The sequence below is a fragment of the Rana temporaria genome, chromosome 5 (genome assembly GCF_905171775.1).
Source record: "Rana temporaria chromosome 5, aRanTem1.1, whole genome shotgun sequence".
NCBI lineage: Eukaryota > Metazoa > Chordata > Amphibia > Anura > Ranidae > Rana > Rana temporaria.
Window position 1 is genome coordinate 43,555,426 of NC_053493.1, and position 23,027 is coordinate 43,578,452.

General features: G+C 45.1%; 1 protein-coding gene across 1 annotated transcript in view; it reads left to right on the forward strand.

The window, feature by feature from the left end:
• SLC39A12 (solute carrier family 39 member 12) overlaps positions 1–17,033 on the forward strand; it is a 68,192-nt gene extending 51,159 nt beyond the window's left edge. Inside the window, exons 9-12 of the mRNA XM_040352477.1 lie at positions 2,216–2,294; positions 4,559–4,717; positions 11,181–11,368; positions 16,595–17,033. Of these exons, the coding sequence (XP_040208411.1) occupies positions 2,216–2,294; positions 4,559–4,717; positions 11,181–11,368; positions 16,595–16,723 (555 nt within the window). The 3' untranslated portion in view covers positions 16,724–17,033. The remainder of the gene's footprint in view (positions 1–2,215; positions 2,295–4,558; positions 4,718–11,180; positions 11,369–16,594) is intronic.
• Positions 17,034–23,027: the final 5,994 nt, after the last annotated feature.

A 23,027-nucleotide genomic window follows, 5' to 3' on the forward strand; every position in this document is an offset into this window, starting at 1 on the left:
GCAGCCTCAGCTGCACAAAATGAATGAACAGGAAGAGCTCTGCACAGCTTTCCTGTTCATTCATAAACTGAAGCATAGCAAACACAGTTTACTATGCTTCAGTTATGAATGAACACAGTGAGAATTTGGTACCAATCACTCACTGTGTTCATTCAGAATAGGAAGCGACCAGTAAATTGCATAGTTACCAGCCCCTTCCCCACTCTCCATCCTGAAGAGTAGTGGAGGGGATAGTAGTGGAGGGGATAGTGGAGGGGTGAGAAAGCCAAATTGAAAGGGAGGCTGCTTGGGCGGGGTCGCCAATGTGACCCCTGAAGCTCTGCCAGTGGTCAGTAGCTACAGCATTTTGTAGTACTTAAAATTTTCACATGCCCGGGTGAAGTTCCTCTTTAAGCAATGCCCTATTACAATTTGCTTTAGTACAGACTATAGTAAAAGGGAGGACTCACTATACAGTTCTAAATCTTCCAGTATAGCCATTGTGGCTACTGTGACTCACAATATTAGGTTTAAAGTAGGGTTGTCCCGATACCGATACTCGCGCAAATGCTCCCGATGCTTCGCCCGATACTTTTTTTCAGAGAGAGCGGGCGGAGAGGGGGCGGCGAGGGGGCAGAGAGCGGAGCAGTGCAGTCCTCAAAGAGAAAGCCAAGACCGCCGCCGCCGTCTATTTGAACATTACAGCTTTCATTTGAATAGCTGTGCGTTCCCCTGCCGCACCTCGACATATATAGCCCCTCCCCCTTGTCCGGGCACTTTGATAGACAGATCACCCGTCCCAGGATTGGATGGGTGATCTGTCTATCAAAGTGCCCGGACAAGGGGGAGGGGCTATATATGACGAGGCGTGGCGGGGAACACACAGCTGTTCAAATGAAAGCTGTATTGTTCCCCGCGCTTATTAACTAGGCGGCGGGGGGGAGGGGAGGGCTTGGCTTTCTCTTTGGGGACATGGCTACATTTGTGGGGGACATGGCTGCATTTGTGGGGGACATGGCTGCATTTGTGGGGGACATTGTTGCATTTGGGGACACGGCTGCATTTGGGGACACATTTAAAAAAAAAGTATTGGTATTCGGTATCGGCGAGTACATGAAAAAAAGTATTGGTACTTGTACTCGGTCCTAAAAAAGTGGTATCGGGACAACCCTAGTTTAAAGTGTATGTAAATGCTAATAAACTTTCCAACCATTTTTTCAGGAGCAGTGATTTTAATAATGCTTAAATTGAAACAATAAAAATGAAATGTTCCTTTAAATATTGTGCCTGGGGGGGTCCCCTTAGTCTGCCTGTAAAGTGGTGCATCTGTGTGATGTGTAAAACAGTGTCATTTAAACTTGCTCGCAGCTGTAATGTATTGCCGTCTCCTGGCAATGTAGATGGGAAATCAAGGATAATAAATCAGCATGGATTGAAGATGGATGGACATCGCGGGACACAATTTTGTTTTCTTTTTTTAATGAAGGAATTGAATTGTCAAAAACTGTCTATTATGGTTTTTACTTTTTGGTGCAAGCGGCCTGGTATGGTTCGGGAGCTCGCTCGTCCACCCTCTTTCCTGGCCTGCCACTCTGCTTGCTCAGATAAGGGTCTGGTATGGATTTCGGGGGAGCCCACGCCAATTTCTTTTTTAATTTTGGTGTGGAGTTCCCCTTAAAATCGATACCAGACACAAAGCACCTTTTTCCCCATCTTTTCGGAACTTCCCCACAACCCTGGGTGGTGGTTGTGGGGGTCTGCGGGCGGGGGGCTTATCAGAATCTGGGCTAAACTATTAGGACTGGTCCACATTATGAATCGATCAGGAACACGTTGTGCGTTCCGGTGCCATTTCTATGCGATCTGGGTGCAGTGCGGTTTCAGATCATCATTTGAATGGGCTGAAAATGCGCCAGACATGCACTACTTTACAAAACGCACAGCAACTGGATCGCATGGTACTAGTGTACTACATGATGGGGTGTCATTAATTTAACACTGACACCCGTTGCAGATCACAGGTGCAGTGCTTTTTGAATGTGGTGCAGGAAATGCGCACGGAATGCAGGTTTCCCGCACAACGTAATAGTAAGTACAGTATTCTTTTATGTGGATACTGTATATGTAGATTGTCATTTTTATGGTCAGTATATAAAGTTTGTATACATTTTTATCATTTTGACCCAAAATATACTGTAGTATTTTACAATAGGGACTTGTTTTACTTTTTTTATAGAGAATTCCAGAAGACTGTGAACCTACAGAGGGCCCTGTAGCAGAAATTCCACCAATAAGTTTGAGAGTGAGAGAGAAACGTTAGTATCCAATCACATCATTTTATTTTCCTTTTTCTCTATATAACAGCTTCTACTGACATATACTGAATAATCCTGGCTACTCCCACTGACACCATCATTGGTGTCAGTGGGAGGAATAATGCGCCATTATTGATGTCAGTGGCAATGGAGCGCCGTGCATTAAGCACATTGCTCTTTTAATACTGCATTTATCATTGCATTTTTTAGTTTACCTGTTCTTGCGCTGCACCTTACCTTATGCATTTTACTTGGATTATGTGATGATCTTTTTGTGCTAGCTGCATTAGATTTTAGGGGGCAGATTCACGTACAGCCGCGTAAAATTGTGCGGGCGTAACGTATCTGATTTACATTACGCCTCCGCAACTTACACGGGCAAGTGCTGTATTCTCAAAACACTTGCTCCGTAAGTTGCGGCGGCGCAGCGTAAATCGGCTGGCGTAAGCCCGCCTAATTCAAATTTGGATCAGGGGGGCGTGTTTTATGTAAAACTACTGTCATCCGACGTTATTGACATTTTTGCGGAACAGCGCATGCGCCGTCCGTGGAATTTCCCAGTGTGCATTGTTCCAAAGTACGCCGCAAGGACGTCATTGGTTTCGACGTGAACGTAAATGACGTCCAGCCCCATTCACGGACGACTTACGCAAACTACATAAAAATTTTAAATTTTGTCGCGGGAACTACGACCATACTTAACATTGGCTGCGCCTCATATAGCAGGGGCAAGTATACGCCGGGAAAAGCCTAACGTAAACGTCGGAACTTTACTGCGTCGGCCGCGCGTACGTTCTGGAATTCGCGTATATCTAGCTAATTTGCATACTCGACGCGGAATTCGACGGAAGCGCCACCTAGCGGTCAAAAAAAATGCGTCTGTCGGATCTAATGGATATCTATGCGTAACTGATTCTAAGAATCAGGCGCATAGATCCGACGGGTCGGATTAGGACTTACGACGGCGTACATGGCGCTGCGCCTTCGTAAGTCCTTTAAGAATCTGCCCCTAGGTTATTTAGGAACTATTTTTTGCACTGCTTTATTTGTATAGGTGAAATAGGCTTGAAAAAAGATGGACTTGGAGCATTGCGCTCGCAGTCCACCCAAATGTGTTAGAAAAGCAAATTACTATTTTCTTTTCTAACACTGAATCGCCTCTCTACCAATCAGGAAGCACATGGTATGTTACGTGGTTCCTGATTGGCTGAAAGCTTAGGCGGTCCTATTGGATGCCTTGCGGAAGGGGAGACCTCAGAGGAAGACGCCATCCTGCTGCAGCCTGCCTCCCCCTCCCTGATGATCCCCCGCCAGTCGGGTAAGTTCCGGTGGACTGCCAAACAGTGGGGGGGGGGAGTGAGGTGCCACGGAGGGAGGGTTGTTTGCCACCCCCCCCCCTCCAAACAAAAAACACCAGCCATCACTGGTCAGTGGGAGAAAGAGTGTGCCATCATTAGTTTCAATGGGAGGAATAGTGCCCCATAGTTGGTGTCAGCGAGGGAATAGTGCCATTACGTTGGGGTCAGTGGCAGCAACCATGCCCCACTGTTGCTGACAGTAAGGGGAATAGTGCCCCAAGCGCCAGATAAAAGCAATCAAAGGGCCACATCCGACCCCCTGGGCCACTGTTTAGAGACCACTGATCTAGAGTGTAGGCACCCTACACTGTAGCTTTATCTCCACTCTAGCTCCGTCATGGCCCTTGGCATCTTTGGCATTTTTCAAGGTTCAGCACATTCAGCCATCCTGATTGAAATAACTCCCACCCATGTGCAAGACAGTTAATTCATCCTGTTCCCCCATCCCCCCCACATACACAGCTCAGTGTACATCTTGAAGATTGTTGTGAACAGGTAGATAAGAAGAAACAAAACTTTCCACTCAAAAATTATTGTTTGAAAGATAAAGCTAGGTACTCAATGACATGAGATCATACATGACACACTGCCTGGAGGTGAAACGCGTAGGCACTCAACCCGGACACTATTGATTCTCCCTTAGATAAGTGGCTCCAGTTCACCTTCCAGTTGCACCCGACCAGAAAGGTTTGTGTCCTGTGGTCATGTAATGTGCCAATGTGTGCACAACAAACACCTAAAAGAAGGCAGAGTGGTCAACGCCGAACTGAAGCCTAGAGGCAACTATGCTGTAAAGGGGTTCTTCCGGTGTTTGTATACAGCTTTATATAACTGTGTTCTTATACCTGTTGTTGTGTGTGTATATACAGTATTTATGTATATTGTTTGTTTTTATTTTTCTCCTAGATAAAGGAATCACACTATTAGCAATTATGATCTTGGTGGGAGACAGTTTACATAACTTTGCAGATGGGATGGTGATTGGTTCGGCATTTTCCTCTTCCACCGAGACTGGTGTAGCCACAACCATTGCCATTCTTTGTCATGAGATCCCCCATGAAATGGGTATGTATGACCGGTCTGTAATGTCTGCGTTGTACCACTATGACTTATTTTCTTCACCGCTCCAGAATCACAACTCTGCTGAACGTTTGTTATTTAGTAAATATATTTATAGGTGAGCCACCATTGCTACACCACCATGCAGGCAATTCCAGAGCCAATACTGTTGAGTGCACAGAGGATTATAGTACAGGAGAATGGGGCAGGCAAACTAAGAGTTAAGTTTACACATGGGAGGGTTAGAGTTGCAGGCAGGGTTACAGGGAGGGATTAGTGTTAGGGCTACAGGGAGGGATTGATGTTAGGGTTACAGGGAGGGATTAGTGTTAGGGCTACAGGGAGGGATTGATGTTAGGGTTACAGGGAGGGATTAGTGTTAGGGCTACAGGGATGGATTAGTGTTAGGGTTACAGGGAGGGATTTATGTTAGGGTTACAGGGAGGGATTGATGTTAGGGTTACAGGGAGGGATTGATGTTAGGGTTACAGGGAGGGATTAATGTTAGGGTTACAGGGAGGGTTTAATGTTAGGGTTACAGGGAGGGAGTGATGTTAGGGTTACAGGGAGGGATTGATGTTAGGGTTACAGGGAGGGATTGATGTTAGGGTTACAGGGAGGGATTGATGTTTGGGTTACAGGAAGGGATTAGTGTAAGGGTTACAGGGAGGGAGTGATGTTAGGGTTACAGGGAGGGATTGATGTTAGGGTTACAGGGAGGGATTTGTGTTAGGGTTACAGGGAGGGATTGATGTTTGGGTTACAGGGAGGGATTGATGTTAGGGTTACAGGGAGGGATTGATGTTAGGGTTACAGGGAGGCATTGATGTTAGGGTTACAGGGAGGGATTGATGTTAGGGTTACAGGGAGGGATTAGTGTTAGGGTTACAGGGAGGGATTTATGTTAGGGTTACAGGGAGGGATTGATGTTAGGGTTACAGGGAGGGATTGATGTTAGGGTTTACAGGGAGGGATTAATGTTAGGGTTACAGGGAGGGTTTAATGTTAGGGTTACAGGGAGGGATTGATGTTAGAGTTACAGGGAGGGATTTGTGTTAGGGTTACAGGGAGGGATTGATGTTTGGGTTACAGGAAGGGATTAGTGTTAGGGTTACAGGGAGGGATTGATGTTTGGGTTACAGGGAGGGATTAGTGTTAGGGTTACAGGGAGGGATTGATGTTTGGGTTACAGGGAGGGATTGATGTTAGGGTTACAGGGAGGGATTGATGTTTGGGTTACAGGGAGGGAGTGATGTTTGGGTTACAGGGAGTGATTAGTGTTAGGGTTACAGGGAGGGATTGATGTTAGGGTTACAGGGAGGGGTGGATGTTAGGGTTAAAGGGAGGGATTGATGTTAGGGTTACAGGGAGGGATGGATGTTTGGGTTACAGGGAGGGATTGATGTTAGGGTTACAGGGAGGGATTAGTGTTAGGGTTACAGGGCAGGATTGATGTTTGGGTTACAGGGAGGGATTGATGTTAGGGTTACAGGGAGGGATTGATGTTAGGGTTACAGGGAGGGATTAGTGTTAGGGTTACAGGGCGGGATTGATGTTTGGGTTACAGGGAGGGATTGATGTTAGGGTTACAGGGAGGGATTGATGTTAGGGTTACAGGGAGGGATTGATGTTAGGGTTACAGGGAGGGATTGATGTTAGGGTTACAGGGAGGGAGTGATGTTAGGGTTACAGGGAGGGATTGATGTTAGGGTTACAGAGAGGGATTGATGTTAGGGTTACAGGGAGGGATTGATGTTAGGGTTACAGGGAGGGATTGATGTGAGGATTACAGAGAGGGATTGATGTTAGGGTTACAGGGAGGGATTGATGTTAGGGTTACAGGGAGGGATTGATGTTAGGGTTACAGGGAGGGATTAATGTTTGGTTTAAAGGGAGGGATTAATGTTTTAATTTAAAGTGAGGGTTAGTGTTACATGGAGGGTTAGTGTTGATATTACAGGTAAAGCTAGTTTTAGGGTTAGGATAACCAGGAGAATAACTGTTAGGATAGCAAGAAACATTAGTGTTAGGTTTAGGAGGAGAATTGATGTTATTTTACAGAGGGTTACCGTAATGCCGCGTACACACGGTCAGAATTTCCGACAACAAATGTTCGATGGGAGTTTGTTGTCGGAAATTCCGACTGTGTATAGGCTTCATCGGACATTTGCTGTCGGAATTTCCGACAACAAAAATGTGAGCGCTTGTTCTCAAATTTTCTGACAACAAAATCCGTTCTCGTAATGTCCGATCGTGTGTGCACAAAATTCCATGCATGCTCTGAATCAAGTACGAGACGGAAGCACTCGGTTTGGTAAAACTAGCGTTCGTAATGGAGATGGCACATTCGTCACGCTGTAACGGACTCAAAAGCACTAGGCTGACAGTGCGAATCGTCTCTCACCAAACTTCTACTTACACGACTGGTATTGAACTTCCCTTTAATAGTGCCGTCATACGTCTTGTACGTGACCGCGTCCTTATCGTTCGGAATTTCCGACAACATTTGTGCGACCGTGTGTATGCAAGACAAGTTTGAGCCAACATCCGTCGGAAAAAAAATCCACCCTTTTGATGTCAGAATTTCCGATCGTCTGTACACGGCATTAGGTTTACATGGAGGAGTAGTGTTAAAGAAAGAATTAGAGGGAGGGGTAGTTTTAGATTTAATCTTCACATATAGGGCTAATGTCCGAGGGTTAGAGTTATGTAGAGGGTTAAGATTACTGGAAGGGTCAAACTGGCCATACATTGCACAATTTTCTTGATTTACCTTCAGCTGTGTAGTGGAAGAGCCTGTCTGATAGAAGTGTTTAGGGTTTGACCTCATATTATATGGTTTTGTTATATTTAAAGGAAAATTGTACAGGATTAGGATTACAGTGAAGATTAGTGATAGTGCTACATAGAGGGTAAATGTGATGTGTCCTTGGGGTAAGTCTCTCTGCATCATAAACTCTTTTCCAGTAAACACCGGCACTTATCTCTCCAGCATGGAAAGTGTATGCATCACTTTAAAAAGCACTTTTGTGTTGATGAACCCATTAAAATTCCATAGCTACCAACAAGCATCAGCAGCCACATGAGACCAGCAGATGCCTTTACTGTCTCGGAGTTAAATACTCCCAATTTTCAGTTGATTGGCGGTTCTATCTATGCGACTGATTCATAGAATCAGTTACGCATAGCTAGCCATAAGATCCGACAGGTGTAATTGTTACACTGTCGGATCTTAAGATGCAATACCGCGGCCGCCGCTGGGGGGAGTTTGCGTCGTAAACCAGCGTCGGGTATGCAAATTAGGAGTTTAGTCTAGTTTCCCGTCGCAAAGTTACACTTTTTTTTTTGGTGCCTTAACTTTAGTCAGCAAGTGTATTGCTGTCTAAAGTATGGCCGCCGTTCCCGCGTTGAAATTAAAAAATCAGCGTCGTTTGCGTAAGCCGTCCGGGAATACGGAATTACGCTACGCGCGTCGCCGTTCAAAAAAATAACGTCACGGCGCGCAAAGCACGGCGGGAGTTCGGAAACGGAGCATGCGCGGTAGGTCCGGCGCGGGAGCGCGCCTAAATTAAATGGCACACGCCCATTTAAATTGGCCCGCCTTAGGCCGGAGGCCGCCGGCGTAGGTTTTCATCGCAAGTGCTTTGTGAATCAGGCACTTGCGATGAAAACTTGCGGCGGTGTAACGTATCTACGATATGTTACGCCGCCGCAATTATTCGTGAATCTGGCCCCAATTCTTATAGCAGTGATTTAAATACATTTAATTATTTTAGAGGCTATACATACCTGAACCAATGTTTTTTTAAAACATTTTTTTAATAATAAATAATATTTTTTTTAAATGTAATTGCGTAGTGCATATGCCAAGCACCCTTTTTGTTGTTCTCCTATGAATTGGGTCTCCTTGGATTCTGCTTGGCTATCTCGGGGTCAGGTTCTCCAAAGCCAGTCTTCACTCTAATTCATCCTGAAGGTGTTCTATTGGATTGAGGTCAGGACTCTGTGCAGGCCAGTCAAGTTCCTTCACCCCAAACTCGCTCATTCATGTCTTAATGGACCTTGCTTTGTGCAGTCATGTTGGAACAGGAAGGGGCCATCCGGAAACTGTTCTCACAAAGTTGGGAGCATGAAATTGTCCAAAATGTCTTGATATGCTGACACCTTAAAGCCCCGTACACACGATCAGTCCATCCGATGAGAACGGTCTGATGGACCGTTTTAATCGGTAAACCAATGAAGCTGACTGATGGTCAGTCGTGCCTACACACCATAGGTTAAAAAACCGATCGTGTCAGATTGCGGTGACGTAAAACACAACGACGTGCTGAAAAAAACGAAGTTCAATGCTTCCAAGCATGCGTCGACTTGATTCTGAGCATGCGTGGATTTTTAACCGATGGACGTGCCTACAAGCGATTGTTTTTTTTCTATCGGTTAGGTATCCATCGGTGAAATTTAAAACAAGATTGCTTTTTTTTAACCTATGGATAAATAATCGATGACGCCCACACACGATCGGTTTGGTACGATGAAAGCGGTCCATCAGACCGTTCTCATCGGTTTGACAGATCGTGTGTACGCGGCATAAGAGTTCCCTTCACTGGAACTAAGGGGCCAAGCCCAACCCATGAAAAACAACCCCACACCATAATCACACCTCCACCAAATGATTTGGACCAGTGCAACATATCGGTATCGGCGACTACTTGACCAAAAGTATTGGTACTTGTACTCACCTTTAAAAGAAAATGGTATCAGTGCCCCTCTAGTCTTGATAACATCAAGACCTTAGACTGCTGGAACATAGAGGAGAAGATGCTGCAGGGATCAGATTTAGCTGCATGGAGGATGGGGTAAGTAAATCTCCCTTTAACAAGTCTCCTAGATGAATACAAGTTACTATACTCTGCAGTGCAACTGCAAGAGATCATTTGCAAGTTTCCTGGAGCTTTATTCAGATTCCACCCGCACTATAGCCGTAAAACATGGCTACAGTGTGGGCTTTTCTTTGCCCATCAGTGCAGCCTCCCAGTGCCACCTCATCAGCGCACATCAGTAAAGGGGAAAAATTACCTGTGTGCAAAATTTTAAAACAAACTATGATTTTTTTTCTGGTCCTTTTTCATTTATTTAGCAAAAAACCCAGTGATGATTACTGTATTTATTGGCGTATAACACTTACTTTTTTACACTGAAAATAGAGGGCAAACTGTGCCTGCGTGTTATACGCAGGGGGCTGTGGAAAGTTTTTTTTCCTGAAACTTCCCTCTTAACCACTTAAGCCCCGGACCTTTATGCAGGTAAAGGACCTGGCCAGTTTTTGCGATTCGGCACTGCGTCGCTTTAACTGACAATTGCGCGGTCATGCGACGTGGCTCCCAAACAAAATTGGCGTCCTGTTTTTCCCACAAATAGAGCTTTCTTTTGGTGGTATTTGATCACCTCTGCGGTATTTATTTTTTGCGCTATAAACAAAAATAGAGCGACAATAAAAAAATATATATATTTTTTTTACTTTTTGCTATAATAAATATCCCCCCAAAAGATATAAAAAAAAGTTTTTTTTCCTCAGTTTAGGCCGATACGTATTCTTCTACCCATTTTTGGTAAAAAAAATTGCAATTAGCGTTTATCGATTGGTTTGTGCAAAATTTATAGCGTTTACAAAATAGGAGATAGTTTTATTGCATTTTTATACATTTTTTTTTTACTACTAATGGCGGCGATCTGCGATTTTTTTCATGACTGCGACATTATGGTGGACACATCGGACAATTTTGACACATTTTTGGGACCATTGTCATTTTCACAGCAAAAAATGCTATAAAAATGCATTGTTTACTGTGAAAATGACAATGGCAGTTTAGGAGTTAACCCCTAGGGGGCGCTGTAGGGGTTATGTGTGACCTCATGTGTTTTTCTAACTGTAGGGGGGCGGGGCTGGGCGTGTGACGTCATTGATCGTATTAGGGAACACACGATCAATGAAGCTGCCACTGTGAAGAACGGGGAAGCTGTGTTTACACACAGCTCTCCCCGTTCTTCAGCTCCGGGGATCGATCGCGGGACTCCGGCGGCGATCGGGTCCCGCGGTCACGGAGCTTCGGACCGGCGGCGCACGCGACCCCATGGCTGGGCTTAAAGGGCCACGTACAGGTACGTGGATGTGCCATTCTGCCGTTGTATATCGGCATGAAGGGGTCCTTAAGTGGTTAAAGTTAGGATGCGTATTATACGCCTGTGCGTGGCATACACCGATAAATACGGTAAATATCACCATAAGAAAGCTCTATTTGTGTGAAAAAAAATTCTATAAAAATGTCACATGTGTACAGTGTTGCATGACCGCGTAATTGTCATTCAAAGTGTGACAGTTCTGAAGGCTGAAAATTGTCCTGGGCAGGAAGGAGGTAAAAGTGCCCGGTAGGCAAGTGGTTAAGTTGCGGTTCCTCATTTTATCTTACAGGTGATTTTGCGGTATTACTGAACACGGGACTTACAGCCAAGATTGCCTTTCTAATGAACTTCATCAGCGCTTTAACAGCCTTTGCTGGCCTCTACATCGGCCTTTCTGTGTCCTCCAATCCCGATGTGCAGATCTGGATCTTTGCAGTCACTGCGGGAATGTTCCTCTATTTGTCCCTCGTAGAAATGGTGAGTGAACATCCAAACGTTTCTGTGAAGTTACAACTACTTTGCCACTACATCCTCAACCAATCCAAGGAAATCATAAACTATTGAAAAAAAACAAAACCAAAAAGTACTGTCATAGAACAAAACAACACTTCTGCAAGAAGCATCCGCTAGAGAAAACTCCTTGTATTGTTTTCACACAACGGAGGAGAGGCGGATGAATGACAGGATCCCATCCTTCACTTGCAGAATGTGTTGCATCGGGTGAAAAAAATGCAAGGGTTTTTGTGGTTGTAAACTCTTAAAACCTCAGGAGATACACAGAGATGAAACAATTCCTCACACATAAGTTGTACCTGTTTATCTGCAGTTGTCTCTTCTCTACAGTAGTTCAAAATGCAGAATGTATAAAGCTTGTCAGAGCATTCAGAAAAATGGGGGCAGAGAGTGAAGAGTGAAGTTACACTCTGCAGAGCTTAGTGGGGAGTGCTCTGAGAGCTCATTGGAGCAGCACACAGGAACAGAGCTGAGGCTGTCAATCACAGGCTGTATGCTAGATCTCCCTCCACTGTCACCATGTTTCTCTTGGTGTCAGAAAACTTGTCAGAACTGACTTAAGCTAATAGCAGAGGAAGGAGGCAGCAGACAGAAATGACACTTAGGGCCGGATTCAGATACTTTGGAGTATCTTTAGGTGCAGCGTTATGCCGCCGTAATTTTGGGCGCAAGTTCCGTATTCAGAAAGGACTTGCGCCCTTAGTTACGGCGGCGTAACGTATGTTGTCCGGCGTAAGCCCGCCTAATTCAAATGGGGATGATGTGGGCGTGTTTTATGTAAATGAATCGTGACCCCACTTATTTGATGTATTTTTCGGCATGCGCCGTTCGTGAAAAAATCCCAGTGCGCATGCTCGAAATTACGCCGCAAGTCGTCATTGCTTTAGACGTGAACGTAACTTACGTACAGCACTATTCGCGAACGACTTACGCAAACGACGTACAATTTTCAAAACTCGGCGCGGGAACGACATCCATACTTAACATTAGCTACGCCTCATATAGCAGGGGTAACTTTACGCCGGAAAAAGTCTAACGTAAACGACGTAAAAAAATTCGCCGGCCGGACATACGTTTCTGAATCGGCGTAAATACCTAATTAGCATATTCCTCGCGTAACTATACGGAAGCGCCACCTAGCGGCCTGCGTAAATATGCAGCCTAAGATACGACGGTGTAAGACACTTACGCCGGTCGGATCTTTGGAAATCTATGCGTAACTGATTCTATGAATCGGGCGCATAGATACGACGGCCCGCACTCAGAGATACGACGGCGTATCCGGAGATACGCCGTCGTATCTCGTTTCTGAATCCGGGCCTTAGTGCTCTCGATTGAAGTACACACTATTGAAGGATATGCTTTGTTCATATGGTTTACAACCACTTTAAATGATGAGGGAAGAGGAAGGGGGAGCAAGAGTCGGGAGCCCTTCACAGTCACAGCCGATGCCTTTAACCCGTGCTGCATCAGAAATTCACAGCTGTGATGAAGATAATTGAATGGAGGATTTTTACTGTAAGCAGCAACCATAATATAGGCGACACTTCATTAGAGGTAAGTTATGTCCCTGGTACATACCTCCCAATTGTCCCTAATCTGGAGGGACTGTCCCTATATTGAAATCAAATCCCTCTGTCCCTGTCTACCGCTTCATTCCTCTGCTATTTGCTTGAGACACTTCTGACAAGTTTCCCTGACACCAAGAGAAAAATGGTGACAGGAGAGGGATCTCTACCACACAGCCTGTGACTGTTTCTGTGAGGAGGGGTGTGTCCATACCCTCCAATCCACTCTCATTCCCTGTACACACGATCGGATATCTGATGGAATCTAATCCGATGGATTTTTTTGTCGGATATCCGATGAAGCTGCCCATGTTCACTTCAGTACGTAGGCAGAACTACCTGTCAACTCAAAATTAGGATCGATGAGCATCTAGCAAATATCAAAAAAAGTTTTTCAAACCATAGTGTGTCAAGACATTTCGCGAGTCATCATGATAGTGATCCTAGTCTATGCACATTCTATGGGATTGACAAAGTCTCCAGACATTGGCGGGGAACACACATGACCAGGAGTGTTTCCCAAAATGAGACGAAGTGGCTGCATAGATTGCGGACGATGCAGCCACTTGGCCTCAATATTGAATTGGATCTGAATTGTTTCCTGGCCAACGACTGAGGCCGGAGACCCCAGATCCAGTTTGAGACTAATTATATTCCTGTAATTATTCCCATGACATACCTGCTAGCTAAGAAGGAGGTATGGGGTAATGAATAATTAACTCCAGCACTCAATGGGTTACTACAAATTGAATTGGGGGGGGCTATTTGTCCTTTATTCTTTTTATGTCTTCTAATATTTTTTCATTTTTCTAAATACATAGGGCCAAATTCACAGAGCAAGTACGCCGGCGTATCTACTGATACACCGGCGTACTTTCAAATTTCCTGCGTCGTATCTTTAGTTTGAATCCTCAAACCAAGATTCAACAGCATTTGGGTAAGATCCAACAGGCGTACGGCTTCGTACGCCTTCGGATCTTAGATGCAATACTTCGGCGCCCGCTGGGTGAAGTTCGCGTCGTTTTCAGCGTCGGGTATGCAAATGAGCTTATTCCGACGATCCACGAACGTACGCGCGGTCGTCGCATTCTCTTACGTCGTCTCTAGTCGGCTTTTTCCGGCGTATAGTTAAAGCTGCTATTTTGTGGCGTATAGATAGACTTGCCATGTTAAAGTATGGCCGTCGTTCCCGCGTCGAATTTTGAATTTTTTTATTTTTTGCGTAAGTCGTCCGTGAATAGGGATGGACGTAAGTCACGTCTAAGTTTAAAAAATGACGTTGTTGCGACGTCATTTCGCGCAAAGCACGGCGGGAAATTTCAAAACGGAGCATGCGCAGTTCAATCGCTTCATTTAAATGAATCACGCCCCCTACCCGCCGATTTGAATGCGCCGAGAGATACACTACGCCGCCGTAACTTACGGCGCGAAATCTTCTTGGATTCGACTTAGAGCCAGGTAAGATACGGCGGCGTAGCGTATCTCTGATACGCTGCGCCTTTCTAAAAGTATGAGAATCTGGCCCTAAATATATATCATCTGTTCAGGCTGCTCTGGAGTTCATATCATTAAAAGTTCAGCTTGCTAAGGGGGGATTAGCATGAGAGAAATGATTTAGAATGGCAATAGTTTATATACAGTGCAGGAGTGGGGGAGATGGATATCACAATACATTTTATACTCTAGCAACGGTATACTGCCGTAATAATCATATCCCAGAGCTCCTATATGTGGAGAACTGACAAGTGCAACTATGCAAGTATGGAGCAAACACTGCAACTTGTCGAGAATGTGTAATAATTTCTCGTGATAAATATAAATATAGCCGACTTTAAATGTATTATTCTAAATAAGATTGCATCCAAGTAATTTGCAGCCTGTGCATGTAAAGGTTACTTGTGAAGCCGAATGGCACTGTGGCTGCAATCTAATTAGTGTTTTCCCGTTCGGATCCAATGAGAGGTCTGAACAGACTACAAATCCCGTGATCCTTTGTGACCAGCCACGCCCCCTGAAGACGTTAACCAACGAAACGTACGTCGGCGGTGGTACCTGGTCACGTGACAGCCCGAAGTCCTCTCCAACGCTGAGGAGCCAGCAGCACCTGGCGATCTGTATGTCAACCACAGAGGTGGGAGCAGACAAAGCCGCACAAAGTGAAACCGCTACAAGTGGTGACATACCTGCAGCCCCAGTGCTGGGAGGCACTTTTTAAAGTAAGAGGCCACTTGGCTCCCGTGTTTTTTTATGGTTTTAAAATAAACAGTATTACGCTATTGGCTTTTTCTCCGGTCTTTTCATATATCCTGCTGGGACGCTGAGCATGAGGTTTACAAAAGCAATTTTCCTGTCAGCATGTGTGCAGGCACAATCCTGCTAAAGCTTTATCTGACTCTCTTTTTCACTAAAGAAGTCGGATACTTCTGGTAAGCGCATCCATATGTTTAAACACTTTTTGGGTGAAAGAAGATTTTAATGTTTGGTGGCGGAAAGATATCACCTAAGCAAGAATGCAGTTGATAAGAAGATTATAATATCAGATTCACTGTAATGCACGTATTGGGACTATTTAATAAGAGACATCAATCAAGCACTGTATTGTGTTAATGCACTATTGTCATTTATATTTGTCTATTTATTATTGTTGATTATTTCAATTATATATTAATTTGTTTAACTATAGGGGGTAGTTGTGAGATAACATCCTATAGTTGAGCGCCCTCTATATTCACTTTTTCATCAGTCTTGCCTACACACCATCGGTCAAAAATCCAACGCTGTGACGTAAAATACTACGACGTGCTGAGAAAAATGAAGTTCAATGCTTCCCAGCATGTGTCTACTTGATTCTGAGCATGCGTGGATTTTTCTCCGATGGAATTCCACACAGACGATCGTTATTTTCTATAGTTTATTTAGCCATAGGAAAATTTTAAAACATGTTCTATTTTTTTTTCACCGATGGAAAACAAACCGATGCGGCCCACACACGTACGGTTTGTCTGATGAAACCTGTCCATCGGTCCGTTTTCATCGGACAAGCCGATCGTGTGTACAGGGCTTTAGAGCTTTCCTCACGTCAAGCTCTGTGGAGTGTAATTTCAGCTCTGCCCACTGCTTTCTGAAAGCAAAGACAAGCTGTATAAATACTGGACTTTGAACGGATGTAGAGTAGAGAAGAGACGACTGCAGATAAACATGTACAACTTATATAGGAGGATTTGTTCCATCTCTGTGTATCACCTAAGGATAGTCACTTTACTGGGTAAGGGTTTACATCCACTTTAACCCCTTGAACCCCACACTGGTGTGCCACAACTGTGTGCATGGGCTGTATTTAACAGGTGCTATGCAACAGAGGTTATCACTCCTGCCACGGCTGCAAAGCATTGATGCCGTGGCATGTGAGCACGTCCAACCACCGGCTACTGCCTCTGTAGCTAAAAGGGGTACGGGGGGTCAGTAAATGTGCAGCTCAGCCACAGGGTTTTAGACCCCCCCCCCAATGTGAATGATCTCTTAATGCTTGATTTTTAAGCCGTTGGGATTTAGGTATGCTTATGCCGAAGTAACATATCTATATTTCTGCACTAATGTGTGATTCATATCTGTCTTTTTATAGTTGCCTGAAATGACTCATATACAGACACAACGACCCTGGCTAATGTTCTTCCTGCAGAATCTCGGTTTGCTGATTGGATGGCTTTGTCTGCTGCTGCTAGCAATTTATGAACATAAAATTAAACTATAACACCAGCCCCCTTAGCCGAGGACCCGCTGTTATTTTTTTATTATTATAATTCTTATTTTTTTATTTTTAGATTCATGGCTGTACCTGCTATTTCCTGATCCTGAATGTAGGGACAGAAAAACAACCTGTAATATTGGTTTCAATAAATAACAGCTTCTCATCCACCAAATGCCCACCCAAAAAATGGGCCACATTCCAATACCCCACATTGCATAATGTTTTACGTATCCATAAACATTTTGTATGTCATATTTTGCAGGAAAATTGTAAATCTGGCAAAAAAATAATAAATATAAATCGGATTTGCTTATCTAATTTGTGTCATTTTATTATTACTATGTTTTATTGTTATTACACATGATTTATACAGTGGTACAAAAGGTTCAGTTCTCGAACATCCCAAAAGTTGGAAGCCGAATAACGAACCCAATTGAAGTCTATGGGATCCGAATTAGAAAAGTGGGGTAGATTCAGGTAGCTGCGCTTTATGTTACGGCGGCGCAGCGTATCGTATTTACGCTACGCCTCCGCAACTTACAGGAGCAAGTGCTGTATTCACAAAGCACTTGCTCCGTAAGTTGCGGCGGCGTAGCATAAATGGGGCCGGCGTAAGCCCGCGTAATTCAAATGTGGAAGGGGGGCGTGTTTTATGCTAATATGTGATGACCTGACGTGATTGACGTGATTTACGAACGCCGCATGCGCCGTCCGTGTACATATCCCAGTGTGCATTGCTTCCAAGTACGGTGCAATGACGTATTGGTTTCGACGTGAACGGAAATTACGTCCAGCCCTATTCGCGAACGACTTACGCATACGACGTAAAAAATTCAAATTTCAAAGCGGGAACGACGTCCATCCTTAACATTGGCTGCGCCTCCTAATAGCAGGAGCAACCTTACGCAGAAAAAGCCTTTACGCAAACGACGTAAACAACTACCGCCAGGCGCACGTACGTTTGTGAATCGGCGTATCTAGGTAATTTGCATATTCTACGCCGAAAACAACGGAAGCGCCCCTAGCGGCCAACATAATATTGCACACAATTCTACGCCGCCGCATTCAAGTTACGTCGGCGGAGGAAGCCTATTTTTTTAGCGTATCTGCCTTTGAGAATCGGCGTAACGATACGCCAGCGCAGATTTTAAATTACGGCGGCGTATCTGGAGATACGCCTCCGTAATAGCTACCTGAATCTACCCCAGTGTTCATTTTGAGAGCTTAGATGCAAGTTATTGGGCATACAAAGGATATGGGGGTCTGGGTTCTGCTCTGGGGGACATGTATCAATGAAAGAAAAAAAAGTTTGTAAAAAATATCATTTTTAAATGAGCAGTGATTTACTGATGCTTAAAGTGAAACCTTCAAAATGAAAAATTCCTTTAAATATAGTGCCTGGGTGGTCCCCTTATGCCGCGTACAGATGGTCGTTTTTTGTGATGAAACAAAACAACGTTTTATGTGTTAAAAAAAACCAACGTTTTTGAAACTTCATTTTCAAAAACGACGTTGCCTACACACCATTGTTTTTCAAAATGCTCTAGCAAAGCGCGGTTACGTTCAGCACGTACGACGGCACTCTGTTCCATTGAAGCTCGCTTCATAACTTGCTTCTGAGCATGCGCGGGTTTAAAAACGTCGTTTTGCCCACACACTATCATTTTAATTGACACAAAAAACTACGTTTTGAAAAACGACACAAAAAATTCGAGCATGTTCGAATTTTTTTTTGTCGTTTTTCAGAAGACATAAAACAACGTTTTCCCCACACACGGTCATTTTCAAAAACGTCATTTTTTTTTCATCACAAAAAACGACCGTCTGTGCGCGGCATTAGTCTGCCTGTAAAGTGGCATTGCTGTACAGTTTATAGAATCTGCTGCAGCAAAAAATGTTATTCATAAAGCTAAAAAAATTCATTTTATAAACAAGGGCTTGGAGAGACAGTCTGTATGATGAGGCCACAATTTAGTGCGCTTGGAACAAGATTAGAGATTATGGATAAATTCTGGTGTCTCTTTCGCAGATTTTGTAACAGGTGTGGAAAAATTGGGCTTTGGGTGTTGGTGGTGCCTTCACAACATATCCCTATAGAGATACTCCTAATGAAAGCAAGAATGTAAATTATATGCCCCGGTCAAACAGTGGTGGAAAAATTGATCTTTGCGTGTTGGTGGTGCCTTCACACCATATCCCTATAGAGGTATTCTTAATGAAAGCAAGAACTGGCCCTGCTGTAAAAAATTGAAATGATATGCACCTGTCGAGCAGGTGCAGAAAAATATGTTCTTGGGTGTATTAACACCCAAGAACATATTTTTCTGCACCTGCTCGACAGGTGCATATCATTTCAATTTTAGTGCACATGAAACCTACACCATTAGTGCCCATGAAACCTACACCAAAAATTTCTTCCAGATGAAATCAACACCCACAAAATTAGGCAGCGTAGGCAGCCTTTCAGATTATCCAGATCCAGAATATACTTAATCAGCTAAATCGGCATCAGGGGCTTGATAGCTGCTGCTTATTTAGGACTAATTAATTTTGATAAATGTCAACTGATCAATGGAGTCTGTGGACATACGCGCTCTTTTATCTGTCACAAAACCTGTGGCAGCGCTGAATGCCCATGTGGGAAGCACGCTGGATGCAGGGCAGGGCAGGCCAACAGCTCAATTGCCTACTGCGTAAATTCTGGCCAGTGGTCTATTCTCAGGACCCAGTAACCCAGTGGATCATTACTGGAAAGCTCTCCATGTCTGTTTTTGCCCCTAGATAATCTCCAATTTGATGCAGATGCTGCTCATGGGATGTGGAAGCTGACAGCCCTGGGCGAAAAAAAAACTGCAATGCATCACTGAGGCACCCCCCTTCTCTACCATTCCTCTTTGGACCAACAGAAGCTAGGAAACTAGCTTTTCCATGAAACTGTAAACTAGCAGAGTCTGGAAAGGCCTTACATAAACTCCTCTTTAAGGTGTACTCAAGATATTCTATCCTCTGCTCCCTCTGTGGGGATGCGATTTGTTCCGAGACTTTCCCCTTGTAACGGTGGTCAAGGAGGGTTGCCAACCAATAGTGATCCTTTTCCTTGATGCCACAAGTTCTCAGATCCTTTCACAGGCTTTGAAGAATGAGGGAGCCCATGCACTGCAAGTTTGCGGAGGCATGAGAAGTATAGTCCTTGGGTTCACTGAGGATTACAATATCTGGAACTGCCTCCTACCAGACACAAACTACTCTCAAGGGTTCTGGGGACGGAAAACTATCTTGTAAGGTTTGATGTATGTTTTCCTTTGCTTCAATGCACCCAAAACTGCCAGAATCCTCCTTCTCCTCTTGTGTGTTCTGTGGTGTTGCAAGAATGTTGTATGCATAAAGCGAGCCTTGAGATGAAAGGAAGTCCTCCTCTTCTTCCTGCTGCTCTGCTTCGAGTGCCCTGTCCATAATGCCACCCAGAGTCTGCTCCAGCAGGAACACAACAGGGATTGTGTCACTGATGCATTCATTGTCACGGCTCACCATCCTTGTTGCCTCCTCAAATGGTGACAGTACAGTGCATGCATCCTTGATCAGCAGCCATTGTCAAGGGGAAAAAAAAGCCTAGCTGGCCTGAGCCTGTCGTCCCATACTCACACAGGTTGATGACCCTCTGCTGCATGTGTAGCCACTGCAGCATTGCCAAATTCGAGTTAAATCTGATAGACACGTCACACATCAGGTGGTTTTAGGGGCAGGTGGAATTCCCACTGAATTTCAGCCATCCGAGCACTGGCTGTGTATGACTGCCTGAAAGTAGATCTTTCCATAGGAAACACAGTCTGACAGAAGATCATCTGTGATTGAATGTGGGTTTTAGTGAATAGAAGCCCCGATGGATCCCTGAAGCTGAATGAGGTATCAGTGATCCGTGGTGACTGGGTTAAGGAGCTTGTATAGCTATCGGTAAGATTTTCCCCATGAAGGCAGAAAGAATCAAAGCTCTTTGCAGTCTTGTAGATTTTGGGAATCTGCAGGCTGGTCAGGTGTCTGCAAGTTCAATGGCCCAGATTCAAGTAGCAATTGCGCCTGTGTAACCATAGGTTACACAGCGCAATTGCTTACTTGCCCCGGCGTTACGAATGCTCCTGATTCAGGAACATCGTAACGCCGACCGCAGCCTAAAATCTGCGTGGCATAAGGCTCTTATGCCACGCACATTTTAGGCTGCATTCTTGCGATGCCCGCTAGGGGGCGCTCCCATTGTGCTCAGTGTATAGTATGCAAATTGCATACTAACACCGATTCACAATGTTGCGCAAGCCCTGCGTACGCAAGTTACGTCGTTTCCGTATGGCGTGTTTAGCGTAAGGCTGCCCCTTCTAATAGTAGGGGCAGCCAATGCTAAAGGATACCCGTCGTTCCCGCATCACGATATTTGAATGTTACGTCGTTTGCGTAAGTGATTCGTGAATGGCGCTGGACGCCATTCACGTTCACTCTGAAGCAAATGACGTCCTTGCGACGTCATTTGCCGCAATGCACGTCGGAAAAGTTTCCCGACGGAGCATGCGCTCTACGCTCGGTGCGGGAGCGCGCCTAATTTAAATGATTCCCGCCCCCTACGGGATCATTTAAATTGCGTGCTCTAGCGCTGGGCAATTTTGCCGGCGCGCCCTCGCAATTTACGGAGCTACTGCTCCGTGAATCGAGGGCAGCGGAGCAAATTTGCGGGGGCGCAGGGCAAAATCGTTGCCCTGCGCCTCCGCAAAAAAAGCGCAATTCTCTTTGAATCCGGGCCAATAGGTGTAAGCCATGCTGTATAGAAACAGGTTCAGTGTGACAGCACAGGCAATCTGCAGAGAGAACTACTCACTGGGGTAGATTCAGGTAGCTGCGCTTTAAGTTACGGCGGCGCAGCGTATTGTATTTACGCTACGCCGACGCAACTTACAGGAGCAAGTGCAGTATTCACAAAGCACTTGCTCTGTAAGTTGCGGCGGCGTAGCGGAAATGGGGCCGGCGTAAGCCTACGTAATTCAAATGTGGGAGGGGGGCGTGTTTTATGCTAATGTGTTATGACCTGACGTGATTGACGTGTTTTACGAACGGCGCATTACGTCCAGCCCTATTCGCGAACGACTTACGCAAACGACGCAAACAATTCAAATTTCGAAGCGGGAACGACGTCCATACTTAACATTGGCTGCGCCACCTAATAGGAGGAGCAACGTTACGACGAAAACGACTTACACAAACGACGTAAAAAATTACCGCCAGGCGCACGTACGTTTGTGAATCGGCGTAACTAGGTAATTTGCATACTCTACGCTGAAAACGACGGGAGCGCCACCTAGCGGCCAGCGTGAGAATGCACCCTAAGAGACTTATGCCAGTCGTATCTTAGGCTAATGTCGGCGTATCTAGCTTTCTGAATACAGAAAGAAGATACGCCGGCGCAGATTTGAATTTACGCGGCGTATCTATGGATATCTACAGCGTAAATTCTCTCTGAATCCGGCCCATTGTCCACATATGACACCACCGCAGAGTACAGAAAATCTTCTGCAGCGTTGAAGGCCCCAATGAGCACAGTGGTCTCCATCATCTGTAAATGGTAGAAGTTTGAAACCACCAGGACTCTTCATAGAGCGGACTGCCCGGCCAAACTGAACGATTGGGCGAGAAGGGCCTTAGTCAGGGAGGTGACCAAGAACCCGGTGGTCACTCTGACAGAGGTCCAACGTTTCTCTGTGGAGAGAGGAGAACCTTTTAGAAGAACAACCATCTCTGCAGCAATCCACCAATCAGGCCTGTATTGTAGAGTGGCCAGACGGAAGCCACTTAGTAAAAGGCACATGACAGACCACCTGGAGTTTGCAAAAAGGCACCTGAAGGACTCTCAGACCATGAGAAACTAAATTCTCTGGTCTGATGAAACAAAGATTAAACTCTTTGGCCTGAATGGCAAGAGTCATGTCTGGAGGAAACCAGACACCGCTCATCATCTGGCCAATACCATCCCTACAGTGAAGCATGGTGGTGGTAGCGTCATGCTATGGGGATGTTTTTCAGTGGCAGGAACTGGGAGACTAGTCAGGATTGAGGAAAAGAGGAAAAGATGAATGGAGCAATGTACAGAAACATCCTTGATGAAAACCTGCTCCAGAGCACTCTGGACCTCAGACTGGGGAGAAGGTTCATCTTCCAACAGGACAACGACCCTAAGCACACAGCCAAGATAAGGGAGTGTCTATGGGACAATTCTGTGAATGTCCTTGAGTGGCCCAGCCAGAGCCCAGACTTGAACCCGATTGAAGAG